At 41.6% G+C, this 24,049-nt stretch overlaps 1 protein-coding gene across 11 annotated transcripts in view; it reads left to right on the plus strand.

Annotated features, from left to right (window-relative positions):
• trrap (transformation/transcription domain-associated protein) overlaps positions 1-24,049 on the plus strand; it is a 93,562-nt gene that overhangs the window by 26,103 nt on the left and 43,410 nt on the right. For 7 of the 11 annotated variants that reach the window (XM_058995905.1, XM_058995910.1, XM_058995911.1 and 4 more), the window contains 25 exons: positions 608-727; positions 1,651-1,821; positions 2,171-2,352; positions 2,548-2,746; positions 3,853-3,981; positions 4,166-4,432; positions 4,565-4,771; positions 5,048-5,206; positions 5,372-5,506; positions 5,745-5,855; positions 6,236-6,382; positions 7,692-7,911; positions 8,113-8,238; positions 9,048-9,194; positions 10,281-10,480; positions 12,925-13,046; positions 13,785-13,998; positions 14,860-15,039; positions 15,651-15,797; positions 15,958-16,077; positions 17,201-17,488; positions 17,849-17,986; positions 18,261-18,373; positions 18,496-18,631; positions 21,244-21,435. In XM_058995905.1, coding sequence (XP_058851888.1) covers positions 608-727; positions 1,651-1,821; positions 2,171-2,352; positions 2,548-2,746; positions 3,853-3,981; positions 4,166-4,432; positions 4,565-4,771; positions 5,048-5,206; positions 5,372-5,506; positions 5,745-5,855; positions 6,236-6,382; positions 7,692-7,911; positions 8,113-8,238; positions 9,048-9,194; positions 10,281-10,480; positions 12,925-13,046; positions 13,785-13,998; positions 14,860-15,039; positions 15,651-15,797; positions 15,958-16,077; positions 17,201-17,488; positions 17,849-17,986; positions 18,261-18,373; positions 18,496-18,631; positions 21,244-21,435 — 4,170 coding nt within the window. The remainder of the gene's footprint in view (positions 1-607; positions 728-1,650; positions 1,822-2,170; positions 2,353-2,547; positions 2,747-3,852; positions 3,982-4,165; positions 4,433-4,564; positions 4,772-5,047; positions 5,207-5,371; positions 5,507-5,744; positions 5,856-6,235; positions 6,383-7,691; positions 7,912-8,112; positions 8,239-9,047; positions 9,195-10,280; positions 10,481-12,924; positions 13,047-13,784; positions 13,999-14,859; positions 15,040-15,650; positions 15,798-15,957; positions 16,078-17,200; positions 17,489-17,848; positions 17,987-18,260; positions 18,374-18,495; positions 18,632-21,243; positions 21,436-24,049) is intronic. The other 4 variants (XM_058995907.1, XM_058995913.1, XM_034052604.3 and 1 more) reach the window with 1 other exon arrangement.

Genomic DNA, 24,049 nt, shown 5'->3' on the forward strand with positions numbered 1-24,049 from the left:
ATGTGCAGATAAATAAAAAAAACATAATGCTGACTTTGTTGCTTTTGTTACTTCACTCCATGCTAGTTTATGGACCCCAAACACAGCGCATACTCAGATTTTTATGACAAGACAATGCCACCAGAATTCTCTCGCTTAGATCAAAATTTAAAAATGGGAGCTTTTTTATAAAAAGCATCCAATGTAACAAGTCATCAAAATCAGAGAAGGTGCTATGTCCGGAGTGTCATCGTTTGTAACAGTCACAGCCCAGCTTATTCTTTGTCTGTGAGAGAGAGTGCGATCCTCTCTCAGTAATACAGCACACTGTGGGGTCTCGGTTTATAGCACAGGTTGTCAAATGATCTCATAGTTAAAGGCTTACTGTAATCTGTGTTTTCCGTGAAAGGAAATTCAACTGTTACAAAACCTGTAAAACAAGCAACTTTTGAAGGTTAATTTCAAGATTCAAAAGCAACAGCTTGTTTTTCCTTTCACCAAAAAATTGTGCAAATTGGATCCAAATGTGTTGGAATGGCTGCTGATTTGTGATTTGGAAACAAGCTTGGTGTGTATGAATAAAAAGTCCTGTTGTTGTGAATTTACCTTGCTGCATTGCTGTCTTCAGGCTGGAAGCCCGTTCAGGGAGCCCCTGATTAAGTTCCTGACGCGTCACCCGTCACAGACAGTGGAGCTGTTCATGATGGAAGCCACCCTGAATGACCCTCAGTGGAGCAGGATGTTCATGGTGAGGATTATCCCAGCTGACGGTGATGTCTGTAGAACCACGTTCTCCAGCGATTCGTCCTGTAAACCCTCATCAGAGTTATTCAAAACAATAATTAAAAGATGCAATTGCAAACGCTGTCCACTAAGTGGTGCTGTGTTCTAAATGTATTTAATTTTAACAAGAACACCATAAACCCCTATTTCAACAGTTTCATAATGAATGTTGTGCATTTCAGTTCTTGCTGAGAGTCAGCAGGGATTTATATTGTTCTTTATTTTCTGTCTTGTTTTCCATCCTTTTTTAAAATGAAGGACATCCCAAGACAAGGGTAGATTGATGGAAAGATAAAAGCTGATAAAAGAAATGCAGATGGGTGGAGGTGTAGATTGAGAGATTGATAAAAGCAGAAAGGTATTAAAGAATAGATTGATCTGTCAGTATATTTGGAAGATCTAGAGATAGGTGGTAATGGTGAGGTTAGCTCAGGACTGTTTACGATCTAATTGGGAGAAATTATCTTTGAAAACAAGCCTCCAGTGCTACAAGACATTGCAAACTGCCTGACGTTTCAAGTCAAACCCCAGAGCCAGGCATGTATGTGAAATATGTTCTTTCAAGACTGGACCTGTAAATGAACATGGGCTTGAATTCTACAAGCTGCATTAGGCTGTGTATCCACTATCTAGGCCTCATTCTGGAAACTGTTCTTTTTGAGCACCTGTTCTAGTGATAGTATCTCTCTGCAGGCAAGTTAATTCATGTCTCGGCATGAAGCAGATAATAAGGCAAGTGTTTCTTACATTTTTAAGTGACTCTAAAGGGTAGTTCATTATAATTGCTTGTACAGAAATTGTAGTTGAGTTTCCTTATGTAAAACAGACCAATTAACCGCCCAGAGTGAACCCATGTTAATGCTGCTGTGGTGTTGTGCTTTCTCACAGAGCTTTCTGAAGCACAAAGATGCCAAGCCCCTGCGGGATGTCCTGGCCTCAAACCCCAATCGCTTTGTGACCCTGCTGCTCCCGGCCGGTCCTCAGGCAGCGGCACGGCCCGGCTCCCCTTCTACCAGCACAAGCACCATGCGGCTCGACCTGCAGTTCCAGGCAATCAAGGTAGCTAGCGGCCCAATGGTGCAGATCCGGACCTTTCGGACAGCACCAATAGTCATACACTTCGAAATAAGATCATAATACTGCCGTTTTGCTGCAGCATGATTTTTTTGCTTTTATGCATTTAACTTCATGTTCAGAAGCTTTTGTATCATTTTGAAACCTTTTAAAAATTGTGAACTTTGTACTAGAGCAAATGCTTAGTGCATCTTGTCCCTTTTTCTTTGCAGTCTCTGAACTGTTAACAGGGTATTAAAAGAGTAGTCTTCCCACCGGGAAATTAACAGAGATGCACCACCACAGATGCTTGTCTTATGGCTATGTTTTTAATTTGTGTGTGTCCTATCCTCAGATCATCAGCATTATTGTGAAGAACGATGAGGGTTGGCTGGCAGGGCAGCATTCTCTGGTCGGTCAGCTGAGGCGTGTCTGGGTGAGCGAGGCCTTCCAAGAGCGCCACCGCAAAGACAACATGGCTGCCACCAACTGGAAGGAGCCCAAGCTACTTGCTTATTGCCTGCTCAGCTACTGCAAGTAAGGGCTGCTTGGTTTTCTTCTGAGGGGGTTGGACGGAGGTGGTTTGTTCTACTGGCAATAGATTGAAGAAGGTTAAAAATATATATATATATATATATATATTTGTGTAACTGTTACAGGATGGATTTGGAAATGATGCTTCTGGTTTCTATAATTGTACAATGACGGTGGACCTAATTTTCCTTGTTTCAGGCGCAACTATGGAGAGACTGAGCTGCTGTTCCAGCTGCTGCAAGCTTTCACGGGCCGCTTCTTGTGCAACATGACCTTCCTGAAGGAGTACATGGAAGAGGAGATCCCCAAGAACTACGGCATCGTCCACAAGAGAGCGCTGTTCTTCCGCTTCGTCGAGATCAATGACCCAAACTTCGGTGATGAGCTGAAAGCCAAGGTGAGGACTTCACACTTAATCAACGAGACCCCACTCACCGGGAACCTCCCAGGACTCACAGCCCATCCATTTGACTGAGAACTTACACCAAACACAGGGATTTAGAAAATATTTACTCCAGCAAAGAAAGGGCAGACCAAACAACAAATTCAGCAAGCGCCCTTGCAGATTTCTGGGTGGAAATTGACATTGCCCTTGCCAGCCGCTGTGTACAACAGGCACTAAACAGTTAAAGGACAGTTTTTTTGGGAGAAATCAGCATCATATTTCTTACAGTGCAGAGGTTTCTAGTTTTACTTGCAGTGCTGTTGCTGACATTTAAGTAATTGATAAAACAATTTATGTGAAAAATACCATAACGGAGAAGGCAGCTCGACACTTGTTAGGTCGTCTTGTGTGTTTGCTTGCGTTATAGAGCTCAGTAATTCATTTCCATCAATATAGTGACTGCTTTCATCTCGGCAGCCTATTCCACTTTGGTTTGGAAGAATTTGAATTTGCCCTTTTTAGAGAAATGCATTTAGTCTTTTTTGCTGTGTCTCAGCATAAAGTTCCATTAGTGAGTTGTTTTGGAGCCTGGAGGGAAGATGTCCTGAGTTTTGTAATGTCACTCGTCTTGCAAGGCTGATGGATGCGTTCAGAGAGGGGGCTGTCTTGGTAAATCTAATGGCAGTGCTAATAACCTTTCCCACAAGGCATAGCAATCAGCAGAGGAACATGTTATTTGCAGGTGTAATAAATAATGTTAATTTCGTTGTGTTCGTACTGGCATTTCTCATCTTAATCACTGATGAAAACAGTCATTAGAAAGCAGTGTAAGGACGGAGCACCTGGAGTTAAATGAACTTCCTGCTTCTTCTGCAGAAATCATTTCTCATAATTTCTTGTGCCTGTCTTGTTGGTGAAATGTTATCTATAACATGACAGTCATATTTTTGACTGGTGTTGTCTTGTGGTAGTAAACTTAAGATTTCTTACAAGATGAAGATGGCTGTTGCTGGGAAATAGAGACATGGCTTTTTGTGTGATTTACGCAAGTGCGATCAGCTTCCTATGTGGGAAGAAGCCTTATTCTACTGGTGAATAACACCTGTGTGTCTCCGCAGGTACTACAGCACATCCTGAACCCAGCCTTCCTGCACAGCTTCGAGAAGGGGGAGGGGGAGCAGCTTCTGGGGCCTCCCAATCCAGAGGGGGACAATCCTGAGAGCATCACCAGCGTCTTCATCACCAAGGTAACCGTCATGAACAGGGACGTGAAAACTGACCTGTCTCTGAGAGGCTCGTTTCAACCACTTAATAGGGAAGGAGAGTGTAATTAAAGGGTTATTCTTTTACCTTAGGCCAGCCTAGCCTTGCAGCCACCCAAATGGGGTGTATAGTCCTGATTCTCTGACCTCTGTGCTCCTGTGCCTGTAGGTGCTGGACCCGGAGAAGCAGAATGACCTGCTGGACTCGCTGCGGATCTACCTGCTCCAGTTTGCCACGCTGCTGGTGGAGCATGCCCCCCACCACATCCACGACAACAACAAGAGCCGCAACAGCAAGCTGCGCCGCCTCATGACCTTCGCCTGGCCCTGCCTGCTGTCCAAGGCCTGCGTGGACCCAGCCTGCAAGTACAGCGGCCACCTGCTGCTGGCACACATCATCGCCAAGTTCGCCATCCACAAAAAGATCGTCCTGCAGGTAAGCATTCTTTCACAGGAGGGTTGAAATGAGTTAGCAGTTGCTATTATGATGATGCTTGTGTTGTTAAGTACAACCATTTTGAACTGGACTTATTGACTACCTTTAAGAACTGCGCCCTGTCTCTTGCAGGTCTTCCACAGCCTGCTGAAGGCTCACACCATGGAGGCCAGAGCCATCGTCAGACAGGCCATGGCTATCCTCACCCCGGCCGTTCCTGCCCGCATGGAGGACGGTCACCAGATGCTGACCCACTGGACACGCAAGATCATCGTGGAGGAGGGCCACACGGTCCCTCAGCTGGTCCATATACTACACCTCATAGTGCAGCACTTCAGGGTGAGTCCAAGCATGGTTTCATTTAATTGAGTTTCAAAAAGTCTATTGAGATGCTAATTGACTAAAGCGTTTCATTTTTTTCTGGGCAGTATCTGAGCTGGTTACTAAAAGTATATGGTGTGGACTGATATTAAAGCCTTGGGATGGTTTTCTAGACACGCCTTACCTTTAACCTATTACTGTGTTGACATTTTGATAAAAAACAGGGCAAGACAGATTGTGTCACTGATCTCCTCTATATGTGATTTTTTTTTTCTTTTCTTTCTCCCCTTCTAGGTTTACTATCCCGTGAGGCACCATTTGGTGCAGCACATGGTCAGCGCCATGCAGAGACTGGGGTTCACTCCCAGCGTCACCATCGAGCAGAGGAAGCTAGCCGTGGACCTGGCGGAGGTGGTCATTAAGTGGGAGCTGCAGCGAATCAAGGAGCAGCTGGTATAAACTGGATTGCGGAATTACATGTTAATTGTAACTTGATGTACCTTGTATATTTCTGTGTTGCTTTCTTTAGAGCAACATCTGATTTGTCTTTCTGCATTGTGCATTCTATTTGAAAAATAGGTTGTGCTTAAAGCTGGTCCTTTTCCTTGTTCCCACCAGCCCGAGTTGGAGGGTGATCTTGGCGGCAGCGGGGAGGGAACGAGTGCCGCTACCGGGGCGATGAAGAGGGGGCTTTCCATCGACTCTGGACAGGATGTGAAGCGATTCCGCACTGCTACAGGAGCCGTGAGCACAGTAATGACACTTTGTTCTATGACCTGCTACTATATTTTACTATTAAAAGGATATACATATGCATATAAAAGTTGTTTTGGAGATTGTTTAATTGGCCTATTCTTGAATACTTTATATTGGAGAGCTTTAACTTTACTAGAACGGATGTTGGCGATTTAAAATGGAATATTTTTGTCAATGTTTTAATGTGTTGTATTGGTTTTCACTGAGCATTTGCATGTGTTCTTTTGAATGGCAGGTTTTTGCGCGCAGTCAGTCGGTGCCTGGTGCTGACGCCCTGCTCACCAAGCCAGTAGAGAAGCAGCATACTGACACGGTGGTCAGTTTCCTCATCAGGATAGCTTGCCAGGTAAGGAAGGAATCCAGCCATTGATTTTAATTATCTTGTCTGAATTCGTGCAGATTGTGTTGCTGTTTTCTTCTGGAAAGCATCATTATAAGAAAAAGGAGACAAAGGCTGTTTCGCTTACTTCTGCATCCCGCTAGGGTTGCGTGTATTGCCATCAAAAGGCAATTCTATCCGGGTGGAAATTGAGATAATCTGCCTTTTGTTTACCCACACTTCATGTTTCGAGTTCCCCCTAAAGCTGTTGGCTCCACAGTGTTGAACTTTGCCATAAGTTACCTCCAACAGATGAATGTTAAATGTCCTCCAATTCCGCAGTCCCTGTTAATCTCTCTCTCTCTCTCTCTCTCTCTCTCTCTCTCTCTCCCCCCCCCCCCCCCCAGGTAAATGACAGCGCCAACACGGCAGGCTCCCCCGGAGAGCTGCTGTCTCGCCGCTGCGTCGCCCTCATGAAGACCGCCCTGCGCCCCGACATGTGGCCCAAGTCAGAGCTCAAGCTGCAGTGGTTCGACAAGCTGCTCATGACGGTGGTGAGTTTCAGTCTGCTTTCTCAAACTCGCAGTTATATTAATGTGGTACACAGGTAGGTTTGACGCGTCTATATAGAGAACCACTTGTTCAGTTGTAATAAAACTTCTTCGCCACAAGTGGTTGTGTGTATCGGTATCTGGTGCATATAAAAGCACAAAGTAAAACCTGCAAGCGCCCAAACTTATGCAGTGGGAGTCTTATTTCAGTCTGTGTGTGTTTGGTCACGTCTTTGTTATGGCGTCTTGTCAGCCAAAGAAAAAAAAAAAAAAGCAAACAAAATCAATGCAAGTTTAAGTAAAAGCACAAAAATCAATGTTGTAATTTGTTGTGAACTGCAGTAAGGTGAAAACTGTGAGGACCTTTTTTTATATATATAAGTGCTGAGAAGGCACTAATGCATCTAACTGAGACAAAAGTGTACAGCGTAATAGGCCAATTCATTCCACACACACACACACTTCTGTTTATTTAAATTTGGTTACAAATATGTACATTTTTAAACGTGTGCATTTATTATTTAAATTTAAACAGAATCTCATCACCTAATGTAATTGAAGGTTATCGTTATGTTTGCAAGCCACTGCTGACTGAGACCATTGTTACTGCGGATCAGTGCAAGTCACCTGGGACCCTCTTACAAACAGCTATTTGTAATCAGACCCCCTGTTGTCCCCTGGAGAAAGTACACTACCTTAATACTGGGCTGATTAGAACTAATGAACTACACTCCAGATCAGATTGCTGTTTTATCATTTAGTGGTACTTGGCTATCAGTAAATGAAGAATACATTGCAAAAATGGGTTTGAATAGCCTTGGCAATTATGTTCTGAAATAGTAAAGGGACTGACTGTTCCCTAGGAGGGCTGGCACCTCCTGCTTTCCTGGCATGGTCGATACATTTACATTGTCGTGTTTCCAGTTGATATGGTTTTTACTGTTACTTTGCAATATGGTCTCATCCCTCTTCAAATACAACTTGGGAGAACTTTTAAAAATGTAATTTGCAATCAATAAAAATGTAATTATGGTGTTGAAACTGGATATAGATGTGCAACATTGTTAGTGTGCTTGAAAAGAGAACAGATTTTGTGAGGGAAGGCAGAATAGCGACTACCCTGATTCCCCCCACAAAAAGAGAAGTAGTTTTATGTTGTAGGTTTTGCTTGTATAACCTTTTGCAGCTAGCTTGCATACCAGGCACCAATATGCTGAATAAAACACATTTCAGTATCTTCTTCGCTCAGCCTGCTTCTTTTGTACAAGTATGATTTAGCAGGTCTCTTTTTTTTTTTTTTTTTCTTTTACAGGAACAACCGAACCAGGCAAACTTTGCAAACATCTGCACGGGTCTGGAGGTGCTGAGCTTCCTGCTCACAGTGCTGCAGTCCCCTGCCATCCTGTCGCATTTCAAACCACTGCAGCGTGGGATCGCAGCCTGCATGACCTGCGGCAACACCAAGGTGCTGAGAGCTGTGCACACCCTGCTGACACGCCTGATGAGCATCTTCCCCACTGAGCCCAGTGAGTGTAAGACAGGAGCCTCAACTATTTACAGAGCCATATTCCTGGGGTTCTATCAAAAGCAAGATAGTTAGAGTTGTGATCTTAGTTAATTATCTAGAACACGATATACATGCTGGGAAGAATTATTCTGATTGCGTAATGCATCTTTTAAAACTCGCACTTGATGATGCCTGAGGTGTTAATCTCTCCTCTGTGTATTTTCAGGCACTTCGAACGTCGCCTCTAAATATGAAGAGCTGGAGTGCCTCTATGCTGCAGTTGGGAAGGTTATATATGAAGGTCTCACGAACTATGAGAAAGCCACTACTGCTAATTCTACTCAGCTGTTTGGTAAGTCCTATTTTATTTGTTATTTTCTCTCACTTCATTTTTCTGTGGGCTCGCTGCTAGTCATAGTTCCATTGTGGTGTGGCAAACTACTTTTGGTTTTAGGTGACCAATACTCCATGATAATAATTTAGAACTCCAGAACATTCTTTAACCCATTTTAGACATAATCCATTTAAATGAACGTCAAGATTCACTGTTGAAATGTTTTCTAGATCCCTGACTGAATCTGAGTTTTGCTTCCTGCAGCACATTGCAGTCAGTGGGCAGGTGTGCCCTCAAAGATCTCTGGCACTGTGTGTGCTGCTGACTGGAACTGCGAAACCACGCTGTTAAGATTACCTCTAGCATGATCGGCACCTTGGCACGTCCATCCGTAGCGTGGACCGGAATTAGTTCTGCCAATAACATAGGTGTGAAATTACACAACGTGTTGAAAAGCCTCGGGCTTTAAATGGCAAAATGTCCTTCACAATTGGACTGTGTGATCAGCGCGGACAGATGTAATTTCACTTCAGGAATTGCCTATTTGTCAGGTGTCAGGATGCTTGATAATACTCGCTAACCAAGAAAGCTAAGGCTGTCCAAATCTTTACAAGCTTTCCTGCCACTCCTTTTTCTAAAGCCAAGATGTGTCTTCATGCCTACCTGGCCCTTGTCATGGTTGAGAAATGCATTGTGTTGTCTTGGGTAATTTAATTTTAATGGAAGTTGACAAAAGGTCTTCCTCTCCCGTAGTAGAGTGTCATTTTGACCTCCAAGCTAGGACTGTGTTGTGTGAATTGATGTTTGGATTTCCTGTCTCGCTCCAGGTACCTTGATGATACTGAAGTCTGCCTGCAGCAACAACCCCAGCTACATCGATCGCCTCATCTCTGTGTTCATGCGCTCGCTGCAGAAGATGGTGCGGGACCACCTGAACCCACAGGCCACTCCTGGAGCGGTCGAGCCCAGCGCAGGTAACCACAAGCTTTACTTTAAGCATCTGGGCCACAGCGTCTTAGGACTACTTCAATTCGGTTAGGAATAGTTGTGTTTGTTTTTTTTTTTTTGTTTTTTTTTGTGGACACGATAGCTACGTATTCATATGCCATTTTACACAGACTGTCAGCCTCCAACTTGGTGCCCTTAGAACTCTTCCTTACCTGTCTGAAATTACAGCTTTTGTACATTTCTTGAAAGCTGAGATAATTAATCTTTCTCTGATTTACTGCACAGACAAACATCTTCATTGAGTTTAACAATGGTATTGACTGGGTGTAGGTGATAGCTTAATACTGGGTTTCTTGGGAATCATCTGCCCACAGAATGAGAAATTAAAACTTTTGTCCACCTCGAAACAATTGAAAAACATTGATGCCAAGTCTGGGATTACAATGTGAAGGTGTGCTGTTTGCAGTGAAAACCACTAGGTGGTACCACAAGCAAAACTGTGACACTCCTTGTAAGGCAAGCTTCTCCCTATGCGAGGTGGAAGTGATTATGCACTAATGTTATTCAATTTGAGAAAATAAGAAGCTTTTGTTGTTTAGTTTGAGTGTATTAAGGGACTGTCTTAATCAGCATTGGGTTTAATTTCTGCTTACAATGATTGGAAGGTTATTATCAGAGGTTAAGCACCTTGTAATTGCTTATTTGGCATCAAACAGGGTCTTTGTTTTTAAACTATTGCTATAATTCTCCATTAGACTGCTTATAATGTCTTCTTGATCTAAGAAAATACAGTAGAATTCCTATGTTGCCACCAACAAAAAAACTGAGTGAAACGATCAGTAGAGCTGGCCATAGTAAAGGGAGCTCTACAGAATTCAATGGGACTGGCAGATAGTCATATGAATGTTTACTGAACTGCCTTGGTAGAAATATTGCTATCTTAGATATTTGTATTGGAAATATCCTGTCATTTTTGATAATTCTCCAGTCCGTCCCTAGCTGACCTTATTGCTACCAGGTTTCCCCCCCTCCGCCTCAATGGGAACGTGTTCTCAGTGGTTGACCCTGCCTGGTTCACTGAAGAGCTGGCTGTGCTTGTTTCCTCGTGACAGTGACCAGCGAGCTGGTGATGCTGAGTCTGGACCTGGTGAAGACGAGGCTGGCCGTCATGAGCATGGAGATGAGGAAGAACTTCGTTCAGGTCATCCTCACCTCGCTCATCGAGAAGTCGCCCGATGCCAAAATCCTGAGGGCTGTGGTGAAGATCGTGGAGGAGTGGGTCAAGAACAACTCCCCCATGGCTGTCAACCAGGTACACCATTGCTGCCTGCTGCGGGGGCTAAGAACAGGGCTGTTGAGTTACTCTCTCAGCTGCATGGACATTAGAAGTGAACGGGGAGCAACAGCAACCATGTTTTTAATAAAACCTTTTTTTTTTTTTTTAAAAGAATGATTTTGCGTTAATTCATAAATAGCAGTTTTTTTTTTTTTTCTTTAGAAGACAGTATCTTGAATGTACCAGATTCTGCCGAGTCAACACCCCAATTTGAACGATGCCACCCCCCCACACCGACTTTTAGCTGAAAGTAATATTTTCACCATTCATTTATGGCTTTTAATAACCATGCACAAATATTGTATGAGGGGAAATATCGCGGCTCGCGTGAATATAAAAACTGCATCAGTGGTGATGGTTCAGATGACTAAGTTTGGTGGTTTTGGATACAGACTATGCAGTCTGATTTGATTACACGTTCCTGTTACACTACAATCCACAGTTTGGATTTATTTATTTATTTATTTATTTATTTATTTATTTATTTATTTATTTTAGACACTGCAAGCTTTTAACTCAGGCATTTTTTTTTATTGAACATTTTAATGCTACAGTGCTTGGTGGTGCAGTCTGCACCCTAATTTTGTATTCGATTATCGTATAGGCATTTATCAATGATAATCGATGCATTGACCATTTTAATTTTCAAAATAAAGAACAAACATTAGTAGTTTTTTTTTTTGTAACAGACAATCCAGTTGTGCATAGTAGTTAACAAAAAGGCACAACTTGTATTCAAATGGGAACACTTCCAATTATAAAAAAGAAATACAAAGGGCTTGAATTTAACAACTGAAAAGAATATGCGTGCGTCCACATCCGGTGTCCTGTTATTGTAATAATAATAAAGAAATACTATATTTTAACTGAAGTTTTCTATTTGAACGGCTACTCCTGATTTGGCTTGTCAACATGAATGTAGAGGCCAAAAGTGTGTATCCTAGCAACACGCTAATCTATCATACTAGTGCTAAAAGAAGCGCACTCTCAAACACTCAAGGTTTTAATGCAAACCAGCAACAGGAGACTTCAAACTGGGTTCTAATTTGATGCATCGATTCACCAATATGTAATCGAAGCTCTGGGAAATTTAAGGACAGAAGATCAGTAATGGATGCATCGATTTAATTGTTGTGCCCCTAATAGTGCTACTTTGGAGGCTATGTTAATGCATTGTTTCATGTTGTGTTTTCACACTGAACACTCCGATTTCATACTTACAGAGATGATATAAAGCCATTCATATTAGTGGATCGGAAACGTCAAGTGTTTAATTTTAAATGTAGCGACTTCTATTCTAGCATTTTTTTCACCTACAAATGTGTGTTTTCATGGTGGGCTTTTGCACTGCACACTGTAGCTTTAGAGTCTTTAATTTTTGTTTTGTGAAAATATTTGAAATGACAGAACAGTGGACATACTGCAGCAACTCTGAATTGTATTTTGCCAGGCAATAAATATGTTAACTGCACTTCTTGATTCTTTAGTGTGGCTGTGCTGTGCTCTACCTGAATTTTAGGCATGCCTAATTTGTAAATGTAATCTATCTTCCTAATGTTAATGGCTGTAATTTCATGCCTGCCGGAGTAAACACCCCCCCAACACACACTTTTGCCTTAACTACAACTTTACACCCCCTGGGCATTGACTTGGCATGACTTATTCTAGGTCTCAGCTTCCACATATCACTTCTAAATGAAAATCCCTTCATTATTTAAGCCTATGAGACTGAGGGTGTGGTGCAATTATATGTTCTAATGAAAATGTATTAAAGGAAAAGTGATTTTAGCCACAGTCTGACATTGCCTTACTCCGTAGTGCCTGATACCAATTTTTAAGGGAGCCTTTAAACATTTCAACTCAAAACACAAAAAAATCTTCTTAAGGTCATTAAATGCAGTGACTTGTAATCATCTCCCAAGGCAGGCAGCATGAAAATAGGAGCAGTAGCTCACAATGGGAATAGTATTGATAGAAACAAGATTGTTTAGTTAACTATTGCCTCTGCCTAGCCTTCATCAAGATTTTGTGACCTTTTCATTTAGAGAACAAGGTTATACTTCCTGATGAAGAGCACCCAGATGGAAAGAAAGCCTGTGTACATTCACACAGGGACTCGCTTGAACATGAATAGCTTGCTTTCTCAATATTATACATAAATATATCTATTATAAACCTATTGTAGTTCTATCTCGTTAGAGCTCACTTATGAGACTCTGAACGCACACATTCCTCAGTCAGCATTTTGATTTGTTTTGCTTTAAAAGGTTCTTCTTTTACTTTTGAAACCCTTTGATAAGACACTTGACTCATTTGAAGTGGGAAGGTAGAACAGATGCATGAAACGCACAGCGATCTGCCGTCCCTCAATGCATTCAAGATAAATGGGGGAAAATCAATCATGTCCTTGCTCCACGCAGATGCCAAATCTAAGGGAGAAGTCCATTCTGCTGGTGAAAATGATGACCTACATTGAAAAGCGCTTTCCAGAAGACCTTGAATTAAATGCCCAGTTCTTAGACCTCGTTAACTATGTCTACAGGTAATTGCAGCAATCAATCAAGAGGCACATTATATTGCTTCATCCATGCAAGTGGATAATTTGTCTTCAGGTTATGAGAGAGTCTCCTAGATAAGCCTAACCTAGTCGCAACATCCATAAATGTGAGGTTAGGTGACACAGTAGGTGGCATATTTACTTATGCTGGAAGTGTTTCAAGTGCTAATTATATTTTCATTACATATATAATAAATAAAGTGTTTTCTGTTAGCTGAATCTATTCTGAAGTTACTCCAGCCCTGCATTTTGATTGCAGTGCAACCCACTTGAAGTTATTACCATATAGCTCTCTCTCTCTCTCTCTCTCTCTCTCTCTCTCTCTCTCTCTCTCTCTCTCTCTCTCTCTCTCTCTCTCTCTCTCTGTAAATTACATTTAGATGTCTCTGACCTTTTTGATAATAGCACATCATCTCCTGTTTCTGTAATGTAGTTATCTTCTTTTGGGCACTGGTGAAACATGAGATGGTCAATCTGGAAAGTGCCTGAAATTGGAAATAACTGAGCACATTTTAGCAGTATGTTTTGTTAAGTTTATATATTATGATGCCCATTAAAACACATAACCAACTGTATAGTCATTTTTGACAAAGGGTTACATTGGTATTATAAATGAGACATGTTAAATTGTTGTGCTATGGGGTTGAATCTGTCATGGAAGGTGCTGCAACTGCAGTATCTCTGTTTGACTGGCTTGCATATTATTCGCAATCTCCCCCACAGGGATGAGAACCTGTCTGGCAGTGATATCACCTCCAAGCTGGAGCCTGCCTTCCTGTCCGGGCTGCGCTGCTCCCAACCCCTCATCCGGGCCAAGTTCTTTGACGTCTTCGACGGCTCTATCAAGCAGCGGGTCTACGAGAGGCTTCTCTACGTTACCTGTTCCCAGAACTGGGAGGCCATGGGCAACCATTTCTGGATAAAACAATGCATTGAGGTATTCAGATTTTCTAGCACTCTCGTGGCATGGCAACCCAATGTACCTATCACCCCATGTGTAGCTGCTGCTTTTCCTTTTTTTTTTTTTTAAATACTGCCATTTTGAAGCTCGGCACAAAGTTGTGAATGGAGGAAGGGCGCAGCCCATTGTAACACAGAATTCTGATTGGCTGGAGTAGTTTTACCAGGTGTAGACCAAGCTGTGCTAGATAAGGATAAGCCCCCTCGGGCTGTGCTTTCTCACAAAATTTTATGTTGGAAAAATCTGAGTTCACGTTAATACCCTGCTTGGTATTGTTTTTACTAGCCTTGGCTATTTATTAATATTTTTTTTTAGGAGAACTGATGTGAGTTTCCACTGATTTATAACACCCCAGGCTTCCTAATCATAGCTGACATATTGAAATGACACAGGTTGGGTCTTTAGCAACAAGGGTGGTAAATCTTTATTTATTACTCACAAAGGTCCAGTCGTCCTGACGCAGTGGGCTTTTTCACTGTGTTTATATTAAATACCAGGCATTTGTCTTGACCACAATCAATGTGCTGCCTGCCATTTAATAATGAATGTGGATTTGGAGTATCATCTGCTTCAGCTCTTTCTCACTCCAAGAGAACTAATCTTATCATTAAACAGACAGCTATTGTTTCAGTCCCCTCTTTATTAAGTTATTTATCTTTGTACGATAGTCCATTTAGTTGAAGTTTCATATATGTATTGATGCTGCTATAGGTAATTCATTTCCACATAGCTAAAATACTGACAAGGCTCTATGAGAATTCTCATATTGAATACAGTGGGATTGAGTGCAGCAAATTAAGTTGTATTGGTTTTCTGTTTGTTCCCCCGTTCTCATAGCTGCTCCTTGCTGTGTGTGAGCGTGGCACCACCATTGGGACGAACTGTCAGGGGGCCATGCTGCCGTCAATCACTAATGTCATCAACCTGGCTGACAGTCACGACCGAGCCGCCTTCGCCATGGTAACGCACGTCAAACAGGAGCCGCGGGAGAGGGAGAACAGCGAGACCAAGGAGGAGGTAATACTAATGCTCACCGGGTCTCTCCTTCAGCTGCTTATTTACCAAAGCAGTGATCCGGCTTTGGCATTAACAGAAACGTGCTGTTATTGACTGGAGAAGCCTGATCCTCGTGTTTTTCAGTGCTAAGATTTTGCAATTTGCTTGTCAGATTTGACCAATTTAAAATAGGACATCAGCTGTGGTTTAGATCAAAAGACCCAATCACGCTGTAACTAAAGCGTGTGCTGCATGCCATTTCAAGGCTTTTCTGACTTGATCTTTATTAACACATTGATTACCAGTGTTCCTGACAGTCATTGTTCAAAATACAAAAAAATAATGCATTTTTGTTAAAACTTCCTCAAAAACAACATCAGATCATTGTTTTATATCAGATGAGATTCTACATACAAACCATAATCTGCATCTGCAGATACAGGACTGTAGTCGCATTTACGGCATTTCAAAGCGTGAATTGTATTTTGTAATGTTGTAATTATGCTAACCTGATAATGTAAATAAGCCTCATCACTTCAAATAGATTAGCTGACCAAAATGTGAGAAGCTTGTGGCTGTACTGCTGCCTGTGTTCCTGTCCCTGCATGGCTAATGGTCCCTGTCTCCTGTAGGATGTGGAGATTGACATTGAGCTGGCTCCAGGAGACCAGACCAGCACTCCCAAAACCAAGGAGCAGGCAGAGAAAGATGCTGGGAACCAGTTGCACATGCTGACCAACAGGCATGATAAGTTTCTGGATTCTCTCAGAGAATTAAAGGTCAGTTTCTCAACGTTATTTAAATATGTTGCACAAAACTGAGATGACTAAGAATCTTACTTCAGTTACATAATTCGGCCACCGGTGGGTGATGTGTGCTACTGGCAAATCATCAAGCACCATATGCTGAAATGAGGCCTTTTTTTCTTCTTTTAAACAGACAGGAGCACTGCTAAACGCATTTGTCCAGTTGTGTCATATTTCCACTCCGCTAGCAGAAAAAACCTGGGTCCAGGTTTTCCCCAGGCTCTGGAAAATCCAGTCTGATCGGCAGCAGCATGTGAGTATTGAATCAGCTGAGAAATTGGCAAGGAATTGCACATTAAATAATTAATTGGGTTTTGTCCCTTGTGGCACAAGGTGGAAATTTTAAAGAAAAAATTATCTGTTAAGCCGTTAAAACACAAATGCCTTTCCTGTTGTTGCTTTCATCGAAGTACTTTGGGTTACTGGTTTCCAAGGATAGAGGCAAAAAAAATCTGCATGTTTGAAAAGTAGGTCACAGATCTATGCTAATGTATTTCTCATCTCCCCTGTTGAGGTCTGTGCTGGGCTTTTAGAAACGGCACTCAATATTAAATGCACTTAAATAAGAAAACAGAAGCCTGCCCTTTAGATTTGACAGCACTGGTAATGGCACTCTGTATAAACAATGCAGCTGTTAGTTTGCATATGCCTGCTCCTAAATTGGTACGCATAGATGTAAATACTGAAGACAATTAAACAAAAAATGCTGTGCTAAGGGTTTTTTTTTTTTTCGAGAATTGTATAAGAAGGTATTTCTGTTTGTGTAGGATAAGTGGTACAGATTTGCTTGTAGCTTAATGAATTATTGACCATATTCATATTGTATAAAAATGCTTGTTTTGGAAATTGAATGAATTTATGCTAAGTGCAGCCAAGGAAAAGATTGGCTCAAGGCTTTGTTTCGAGGACCTCATTTTTAAACTTGTAGTAGGTATTCAGTAAGCCATCACAGGTAATGCACTGTACATGGTAATCATACATAACAGCCTGGAGGCCATGGTTCCACCTGGGGTCCTAACCATACAGTTGACTGTACGTAATTAGGGGCAGATAAATACAAGAGTAATACGACTAGGGAATGTAGCAAGGCTGCCTTTTCTCTCTGGAGTCCTGGGTTCAAGTCTAACTGGTTTGGAGGTCTTCGTTTTGCATGAACAGTAGTTAATTAACAGTTTGGCAGCAGTCCAGGACTGACTGTTAAGAGTGGTCCTTCAGGTCAGAATTCCTAAGTGTCCATGGTAAAGTAACAGGAAAGAGGACCTGCTACATTGGTATTTGAGAGGAGGGCAGGGGGATAGTTTGATTCAAATGCACAGTAAGGAGAATTGGCAGAGTAAGAATTAGAATGTTTTATGTGTTTTTTTCCGCTCTTGAAGGCACTGTCCGGTGAGATCAGTCCGTTCCTGTGCAGCGGCAGTCACCAGGCGCAGAGGGACTGCCAGCCCAGCGCTCTCAACTGCTTCGTGGAGGGCATGTCCCAATGCGTCCCGCCCATCCCCATCCGGCCCTGTGTGCTCAAGTACCTGGGGAAGACCCACAACCTGTGGTTCCGCTCCACACTCATGCTGGAGCACCAGGCCTTCGAGAAGGGGCTCAGTCTGCAGATCAAAGCCAAGCAGTCCACAGAGTTCTACGAGCAGGAGAGCATCACCCCACCACAGCAGGTCAGCTACAGCCATCGTTTTTAACTGCAGTTCGAGAAACCACATGGTTACTTTAACAATGAAGAATATATTCTTTTGCTTTCAGTTTTTATTGTTTCGATACTCTATTTATATACTATACTGAATCTGAATCAGTTTTGTTTTTTTAAATGTCTGCCTTTAAAATCTACCCAATACATTTTCCTAAAAGATATGCCTAAAAGTTTGGTGGATGATTTGGGTAAGCTGCACAGTTCCCTGTTAGTATTGAAGGTTTGTATTGGCAGGGAAGTGCAGTAAAAGCAATGGTATTTTTTTGGCATGAATGGATCCTTTCAGGAGACCCTTACATTGCTCTGTTACAACTCTCACCCTTTGAAGGAGATTTTGGACTCCCTGGCTGAACTCTACTCACTCCTGCAAGAGGAGGACATGTGGGCGGGGCTCTGGCAGAAGCGTTGCAAATTCCCTGAGACTGCCACAGCCATCGCGTACGAGCAGCACGGCTTCTTCGAACAGGTGCGTTTGTTTACTGTGAGCCCGAGTGGCTGGAGAGAGCCATTGATTTGCATTAAAACATTGTTGACGAGAGAGCTGTCTATAGAGAGGTGCGGGATTTGAAATATACAATTGAAACATTTAAATCTATTTTAGTGATCTAAACTGTGATAACTTTCTATTGTGCCGGATTTACACTGATTTTAGTTTACAGTAAATAAATACATCCTTGGAGAACAAAGTCATATTTGTTTATGCCATGAACGTTGATCTGTGTTTTTTTTTTATTTTTAAGGCCCAAGAAAGCTATGAGAAGGCAATGGAGAAAGCTCGGAAAGAACATGAAAGGAGCAACGCCTCTCCTGCCATCTTCCCCGAGTACCAGGTGTGGGAGGATCACTGGGTGCGGTGAGTGCTGCCGCCTTGTTCTTGACCTATATGGAAACAAACCTGACTCCCAGCACCTGTATACAGCTTTAGCATTTGCACACAGCTAACTTAAATCCCTCCCCCCCATCCCTTTTGCACAGGTGTTCGAAGGAGCTGAACCAATGGGAGCCCCTGACAGAGTATGGCCAGTCTAAAGGCCACACCAACCCGTACCTGGTCCTGGAGTGTGCGTGGAGAGTCTCCAACTGGGCGGCAATGAAAGAGGCCTTGGTGCAGGTAAAGGGCAAAGACTCAGTTCTACTGTAGTTAGCCATAAACTTGCTAGGAGGTGGTGGTGGTTCTTTTCAACCGTCTTACGCACTTTGTCCCTTTTATACAGGCACATAGAGCGAGATTGATGCTGCTCTGATATCCTTGATTTTGAGACATCCAACCTCCCCCTCTTCACCTCACCTTTATAACAGAATTACAATATTGCTATGCAGCTTACCATGTCAGCGCTACATTTCCTTACTGTAGCAAACAGTGGGCTGCATGGCCACCCCTGCTTTCAGACTCCCAATAATGCTAGACTACTGATGTTAAATGGATGTTATTAACCAGGTTTGATTGTACTTGAGCACCTATTACAGGAAATGGATAAAAAGGTCTGCACCGCGGATGGCAGGCAAACGGATATTAACAGAACCTTTTTTTTTCTGTTTAAGTACATCTCTTTTTGGCGCCATGATGCATTAGAGTGCATTATCTCTGCCCCCCCCCCCCTCCCCCCTCCAAGGGAGCACACACTCTGTTCTGGCCCTATTGCCTTTCACTGAATGCCACGCACTTGTGGATCACTTAACCTTCCGCTACTGTCCTTCCCAAGGTTCCACTCTGGAGAGTACTCATCTGCAGGCTCAGTGTGCTTGATAAATGAATATGTTTGCGAGCATAGCCTTGGCTGCCTTGAAATCTACTGGGGATACTCGGCACACTGCATTTACTGCAGTCCAATTCAAACGTTGCTGGCTTATAGTTTCAAAATATGCGGGTGCTGTGCAATTTACATAACTGCCTAATAAATACGGCTGCATATACATGTTGCTAATGTGTTTTGTATTTTTGGGAAACTAGAAGGAAAGTTACAGGGAACTATTAAAACTAACATTCTATATACAGATATATATATATATATATATATATATATATATATATATATATATATATATATATATATATATATATATATATATATATACCCCATTCCCAATATAAATGTATACAAAATTGTTTAAGATGAGGATTTTGTTGCACTTACTGTGAACCCAGTATTTAAAGCTTCTGTCCAGGTTCATTTGTTGTTATAAAACGAAAAAGAAAACTAGATGTAACAGACACTTAAGTACTGTCTTTAAGTATGCTGTATTTTATTTTCTATTTTTTTTAAATCTAATATTTATGGATCAGTCCAAACATTTGCTTGGAAGGGACGTGTTACTCCAGATGGGCTCCCTAGCATCTGGAAGGCACACGTTCGCGACTGTAAAGCAAGTTTTAAGGCCTTGAGTTTGAAGCAGGTAAAATTGATCAAACCTGACAGGTTGTGCCTGTGATGACTTGTGCTCTGAGTAAAAGTGACAGCAACCAGTGACGGGCAGCCCACTTCAGGCTGCGCTGCCTGGAATCACATTCTCTTTAATGAGGCGTTGACTAATGCAGTAAAGAGGAGTGCTGAAAGCATAATCCGCCCTTCACCAGAGCTGGCTGAGGGAGCCCTTGGATCATTTCCGAACTTAACCCTTTATCCCAATTTTTAATGTCACATGTGGCCTAGATTCTAGTTTTAGATTTGGTGAATGGTGAACCATTCCCCTGAACTGTATGGCCGTTTTATTATTCGGTGATTTATTCTGATGTTTTAAGGATTTAGATTATGGTTACCTTGTAAAGCAGTGTTTTATTTTCCTGGTAGTGATATATATGAGCTACTTAAATTATTTTTTTCTTAATGCATCAGCATCCATGTCCCTATGTTTGGTCATGCATCCCTTGCTGAAGGATTATATCCCTTACTTACACGCTGGCTTTTAGTTTGTGAATAAAATGGTGTTTTAACCATCGGACTAAAATTACAAATCACTTACCTTAAGATCACATTGGCAGCAATCTCTAGTTGTACTGTCAGTAATCAAGAAAAAAAATCAGCAAGTCACAGCTGTGTTTATACATAACTGTTTCCCTGTTTAAAAAAAACAAATAAGCTAAATTAAAGGAAGGATATAGTAAATACATGTAAACTACTGTTAATCCAAGTGATTCTAACATGCACCCAGGTTGTTTAGTGACATCTGCATTTTTTTGTGTGTGAGATTAACAAAAGAGGCACTATTCTGTGTTTTGTAAGGAATATTTATTTCTCAGTGATGTGTGCTGAGTTTTGAATCATTGCCTGGTCCTGAAGGCATTCTTTCATTGTGGATCTGCATGAAGGGAGTGTGCCTGCTCTGTGCCGTGTTCTGTAAATGAACAGCAATGCGACACCACACACAGCCGGTGGGACAGGCTGGGCAGAATCGTTCGAAAAGCACTGAGCAATTGAATGTATGCTTCCCTATAGCAGCTGTTTTCTTTTAATCAACATATTTTGCTTTAAAGAAAAATGCGAAACCTGAAGATAACCTTTATCCTTTGCTCCAAAACAAATCGGAAATACAATAAATACAATAAATAAAATAGCTAGTAAAATGTTGTATCCATTCTGCAAATATTTCTTCTGTAGCACAATTTATAAATTTGACCATGGGGGACAAAGGTCATTTTAAAAACCGCATGTTCCACGTGATAACTAGTCAAGCCAGCGTGATGCCAAATAAATAACGAAACTTTTATTTTTTTCTTACAACTAGGTGGAGCTTAGCTGCCCCAAAGAGATGGCCTGGAAAGTGAACATGTACCGGGGCTACCTGGCTATCTGCCACCCCGAGGAGCAGCAGCTGAACTTCATCGAGCGGCTGGTGGAGATGGCGAGCAGCCTGGTCATCCGGGAGTGGAGGAGACTGCCTCACATCGTGTCTCACGTGCACACCCCCCTGCTGCAGGTGAGAGCACAACAATACGCACACAGCAAGCGATCTGCTTACTGCTTCGTGTATCTTCATATATCCTAACCTAAAATGTGTTTGTGACGTCCTGGCGTGTTGTAGGTAACTTGTAGTCCAGGTTAATACATGTCTTCACGTTTCCAGTCAGAACTGCTGAAACTGCAGGACAATAGAATCAAATGTCTCCTCCTATAAAAATGTGCTTGATGTCCATTGCAGCGCGCATTGGGGAATCAACGTATTCTCTGCAGAACTGAAAAATAAAGTAAACTTAATATAAACTTTTTTAAAAAACCTTGGTTGTTTAGTTGCCTTTTTGAAGCTGAATTAACAGAACACTGATTTGATCCTCCAGTGGCTAGTTGTTACAGTCCGACTTACAAAATGATACCTAAGCTGTGGGAGGCTGCATGTTTTAAATGCTGTATGCTGTCATTAGAATTCACTGCTGTGTTCTCTTATGCTGTACTCCTACACAGTGCAGTGGAACCTCTGACTGAGTGAAGAGCTCTGTCTTCAGTATAAGGCGGCACTAGTGGTGGTTGAAGATGATGTTTTTAAGGGAAATTGGTTTGATCGAAAAGACTGGGAAAATAAAAAAGACTAGTTGTATTTGATGCAAAGTCTCGGCTAAAATCCATATTTGTTTAATCCTCTTCATCTGCTATGACTTTTTTTCAAAAGATTATGTATTGTGATACAAATTCAGTGGCCTGATTTTGTAATAAATTGAGTAAAATCCAGTAAAAAAACAAAAGCAAATTCTGTTATGCTCTTTTAATGTTGCATATTGGGATTTGTAAGTTAGCCAATATGCTAATTATTTTTACTTTGATCACTCTCGAGGTTTTTTTTGGCATTAAATAAAGGCATTGTTCTTTTCAACAGCCAGCTTTATTAAAATGAATTGTTAGCATCAGGGACTGCAAGTCTGACTGCTAAGTCATGAACATAATCTGCCACGCACAATAGGAAGGCTCAGAATGGATGTACAGTACATTCTTGTGGATCGGTAGAATTCTGGGAACCGCAACGGAATAACTAAGATTGTGTTAAATAAGGGAGGACTTATTCAGTCTTTATTCAAATTAATATGTAGACAACATATCTTTCAGAAGACTACACTATGTTTATCTTGATGTGTATATATATATTGCGAACAAGAAAATTCACTTCTCTGTGTTGCCCTTGTTGTTTTACCTTAAGAAACCTTGTGATGTAAAACTGCATGGACAAATTCTTGCATAAACGTGTTTTAAAAACTGGTAGGATTGCTTTTATCTTTGCAACTGGATGAGCATAAAGTTACATCCAATGTAATATGTACACTGAAGGAAACCTACAAAATCTAAAATCTAAGCAAACATAAATTTAAAAGGAAAGACATAATTAGGAGGGAAACTACAGTTATGGATAAGTACATATAAATAAGTTTAAAAGAAACTTATTTGTGTCAAGCACTTTAGGTCATAGTCAAAAGTTTACCCAGTTCAGTTTAGTAATTTAATTTAAAAAAATAGATATACAAAACAGCAATATCTATAATAAAGAAAATGTGTACCCATGCATATTTTACACCCATGTGCATGTAACTGTGAGGGATGTTGTCTTGGTGTGGGTCGCACAGTATTTATCCTCTATGCTGTGGAGTTTGGAGGAGGAGAAGGCTCTGCTGCAGGCTCAGCCCTCATGGGACCAGTGCAGCCGGGTTACAGTCCATGCTGATGCCAGGAGCAGATGCCTCTCACCACAGACATTGCACTTGCCTGATTGAATCTGGCTTCTTTATGCTGCATGCAAGTGTGCATCTTACATCTTCTTTTTACCTTCCCATTTAGTATTGATTGTTAATCTTCAGATGGGTGTTATCACCGTGGAAAGGATAATGTGTGCATTTTGAAAGACTGCTCTAGTACTAGTAGGTACAAGATTAACTCTGATCTTAATCTTGCTCAATACACCGTACATTTCTCAAAGTCCTTTACTATTGCTATGTCTGTAAAGACTAATGAAATGATTCTTCTCTCCACTTCTAAGCCATATGTTAGAGACCCATTGAGGTAGCTTCTTCGTATTTGCATAACCTTTTCATTCACTGTGGCATACTTTTGACATGGAGCCTTCACACACAGCTGTATTCTATGCTTTTCTCTTGTCAAATTCCACTGCAGGTGCTGTCCAAGAAAAACAAACCATTTCCTTTCTGCATTTAGCCTTCAGCAGTCTCTCACTCTCTATAAGCGATATTCTATTTGTATAATAAGTCAGTAGAGATGAAACATCTTGTTTTTCCTCCAGTGGAAAAAATAAAATCTCATTATTACTGTTTGAAATACCTTTCTGGTATCCAGCCTCCCAGTTCTTTATCAGTACAGTTGACTCCTCACTTTATTGAGGGAGTTTTTTATTCTTTTATTTGTTAAGGCTTCAGCGGCTGCAGACTGAACACGAGACTGACTGAGTGCAGAGACATGTTCTTCCAGACCAATCGGACTGTCATTAACACCTTTCCCCCTCCTCTCCTCAGACCATGCTGCTTTTTAGCAAATTAAACAAAGAGTGTTATGTTAAAGCCAATAAGAGGCAAGGTTCATGGATTTTAAACCACTGG

This window comes from Acipenser ruthenus, chromosome 22, assembly GCF_902713425.1.
Source record: "Acipenser ruthenus chromosome 22, fAciRut3.2 maternal haplotype, whole genome shotgun sequence".
NCBI classification, from domain to species: Eukaryota; Metazoa; Chordata; class Actinopteri; order Acipenseriformes; family Acipenseridae; genus Acipenser; species Acipenser ruthenus.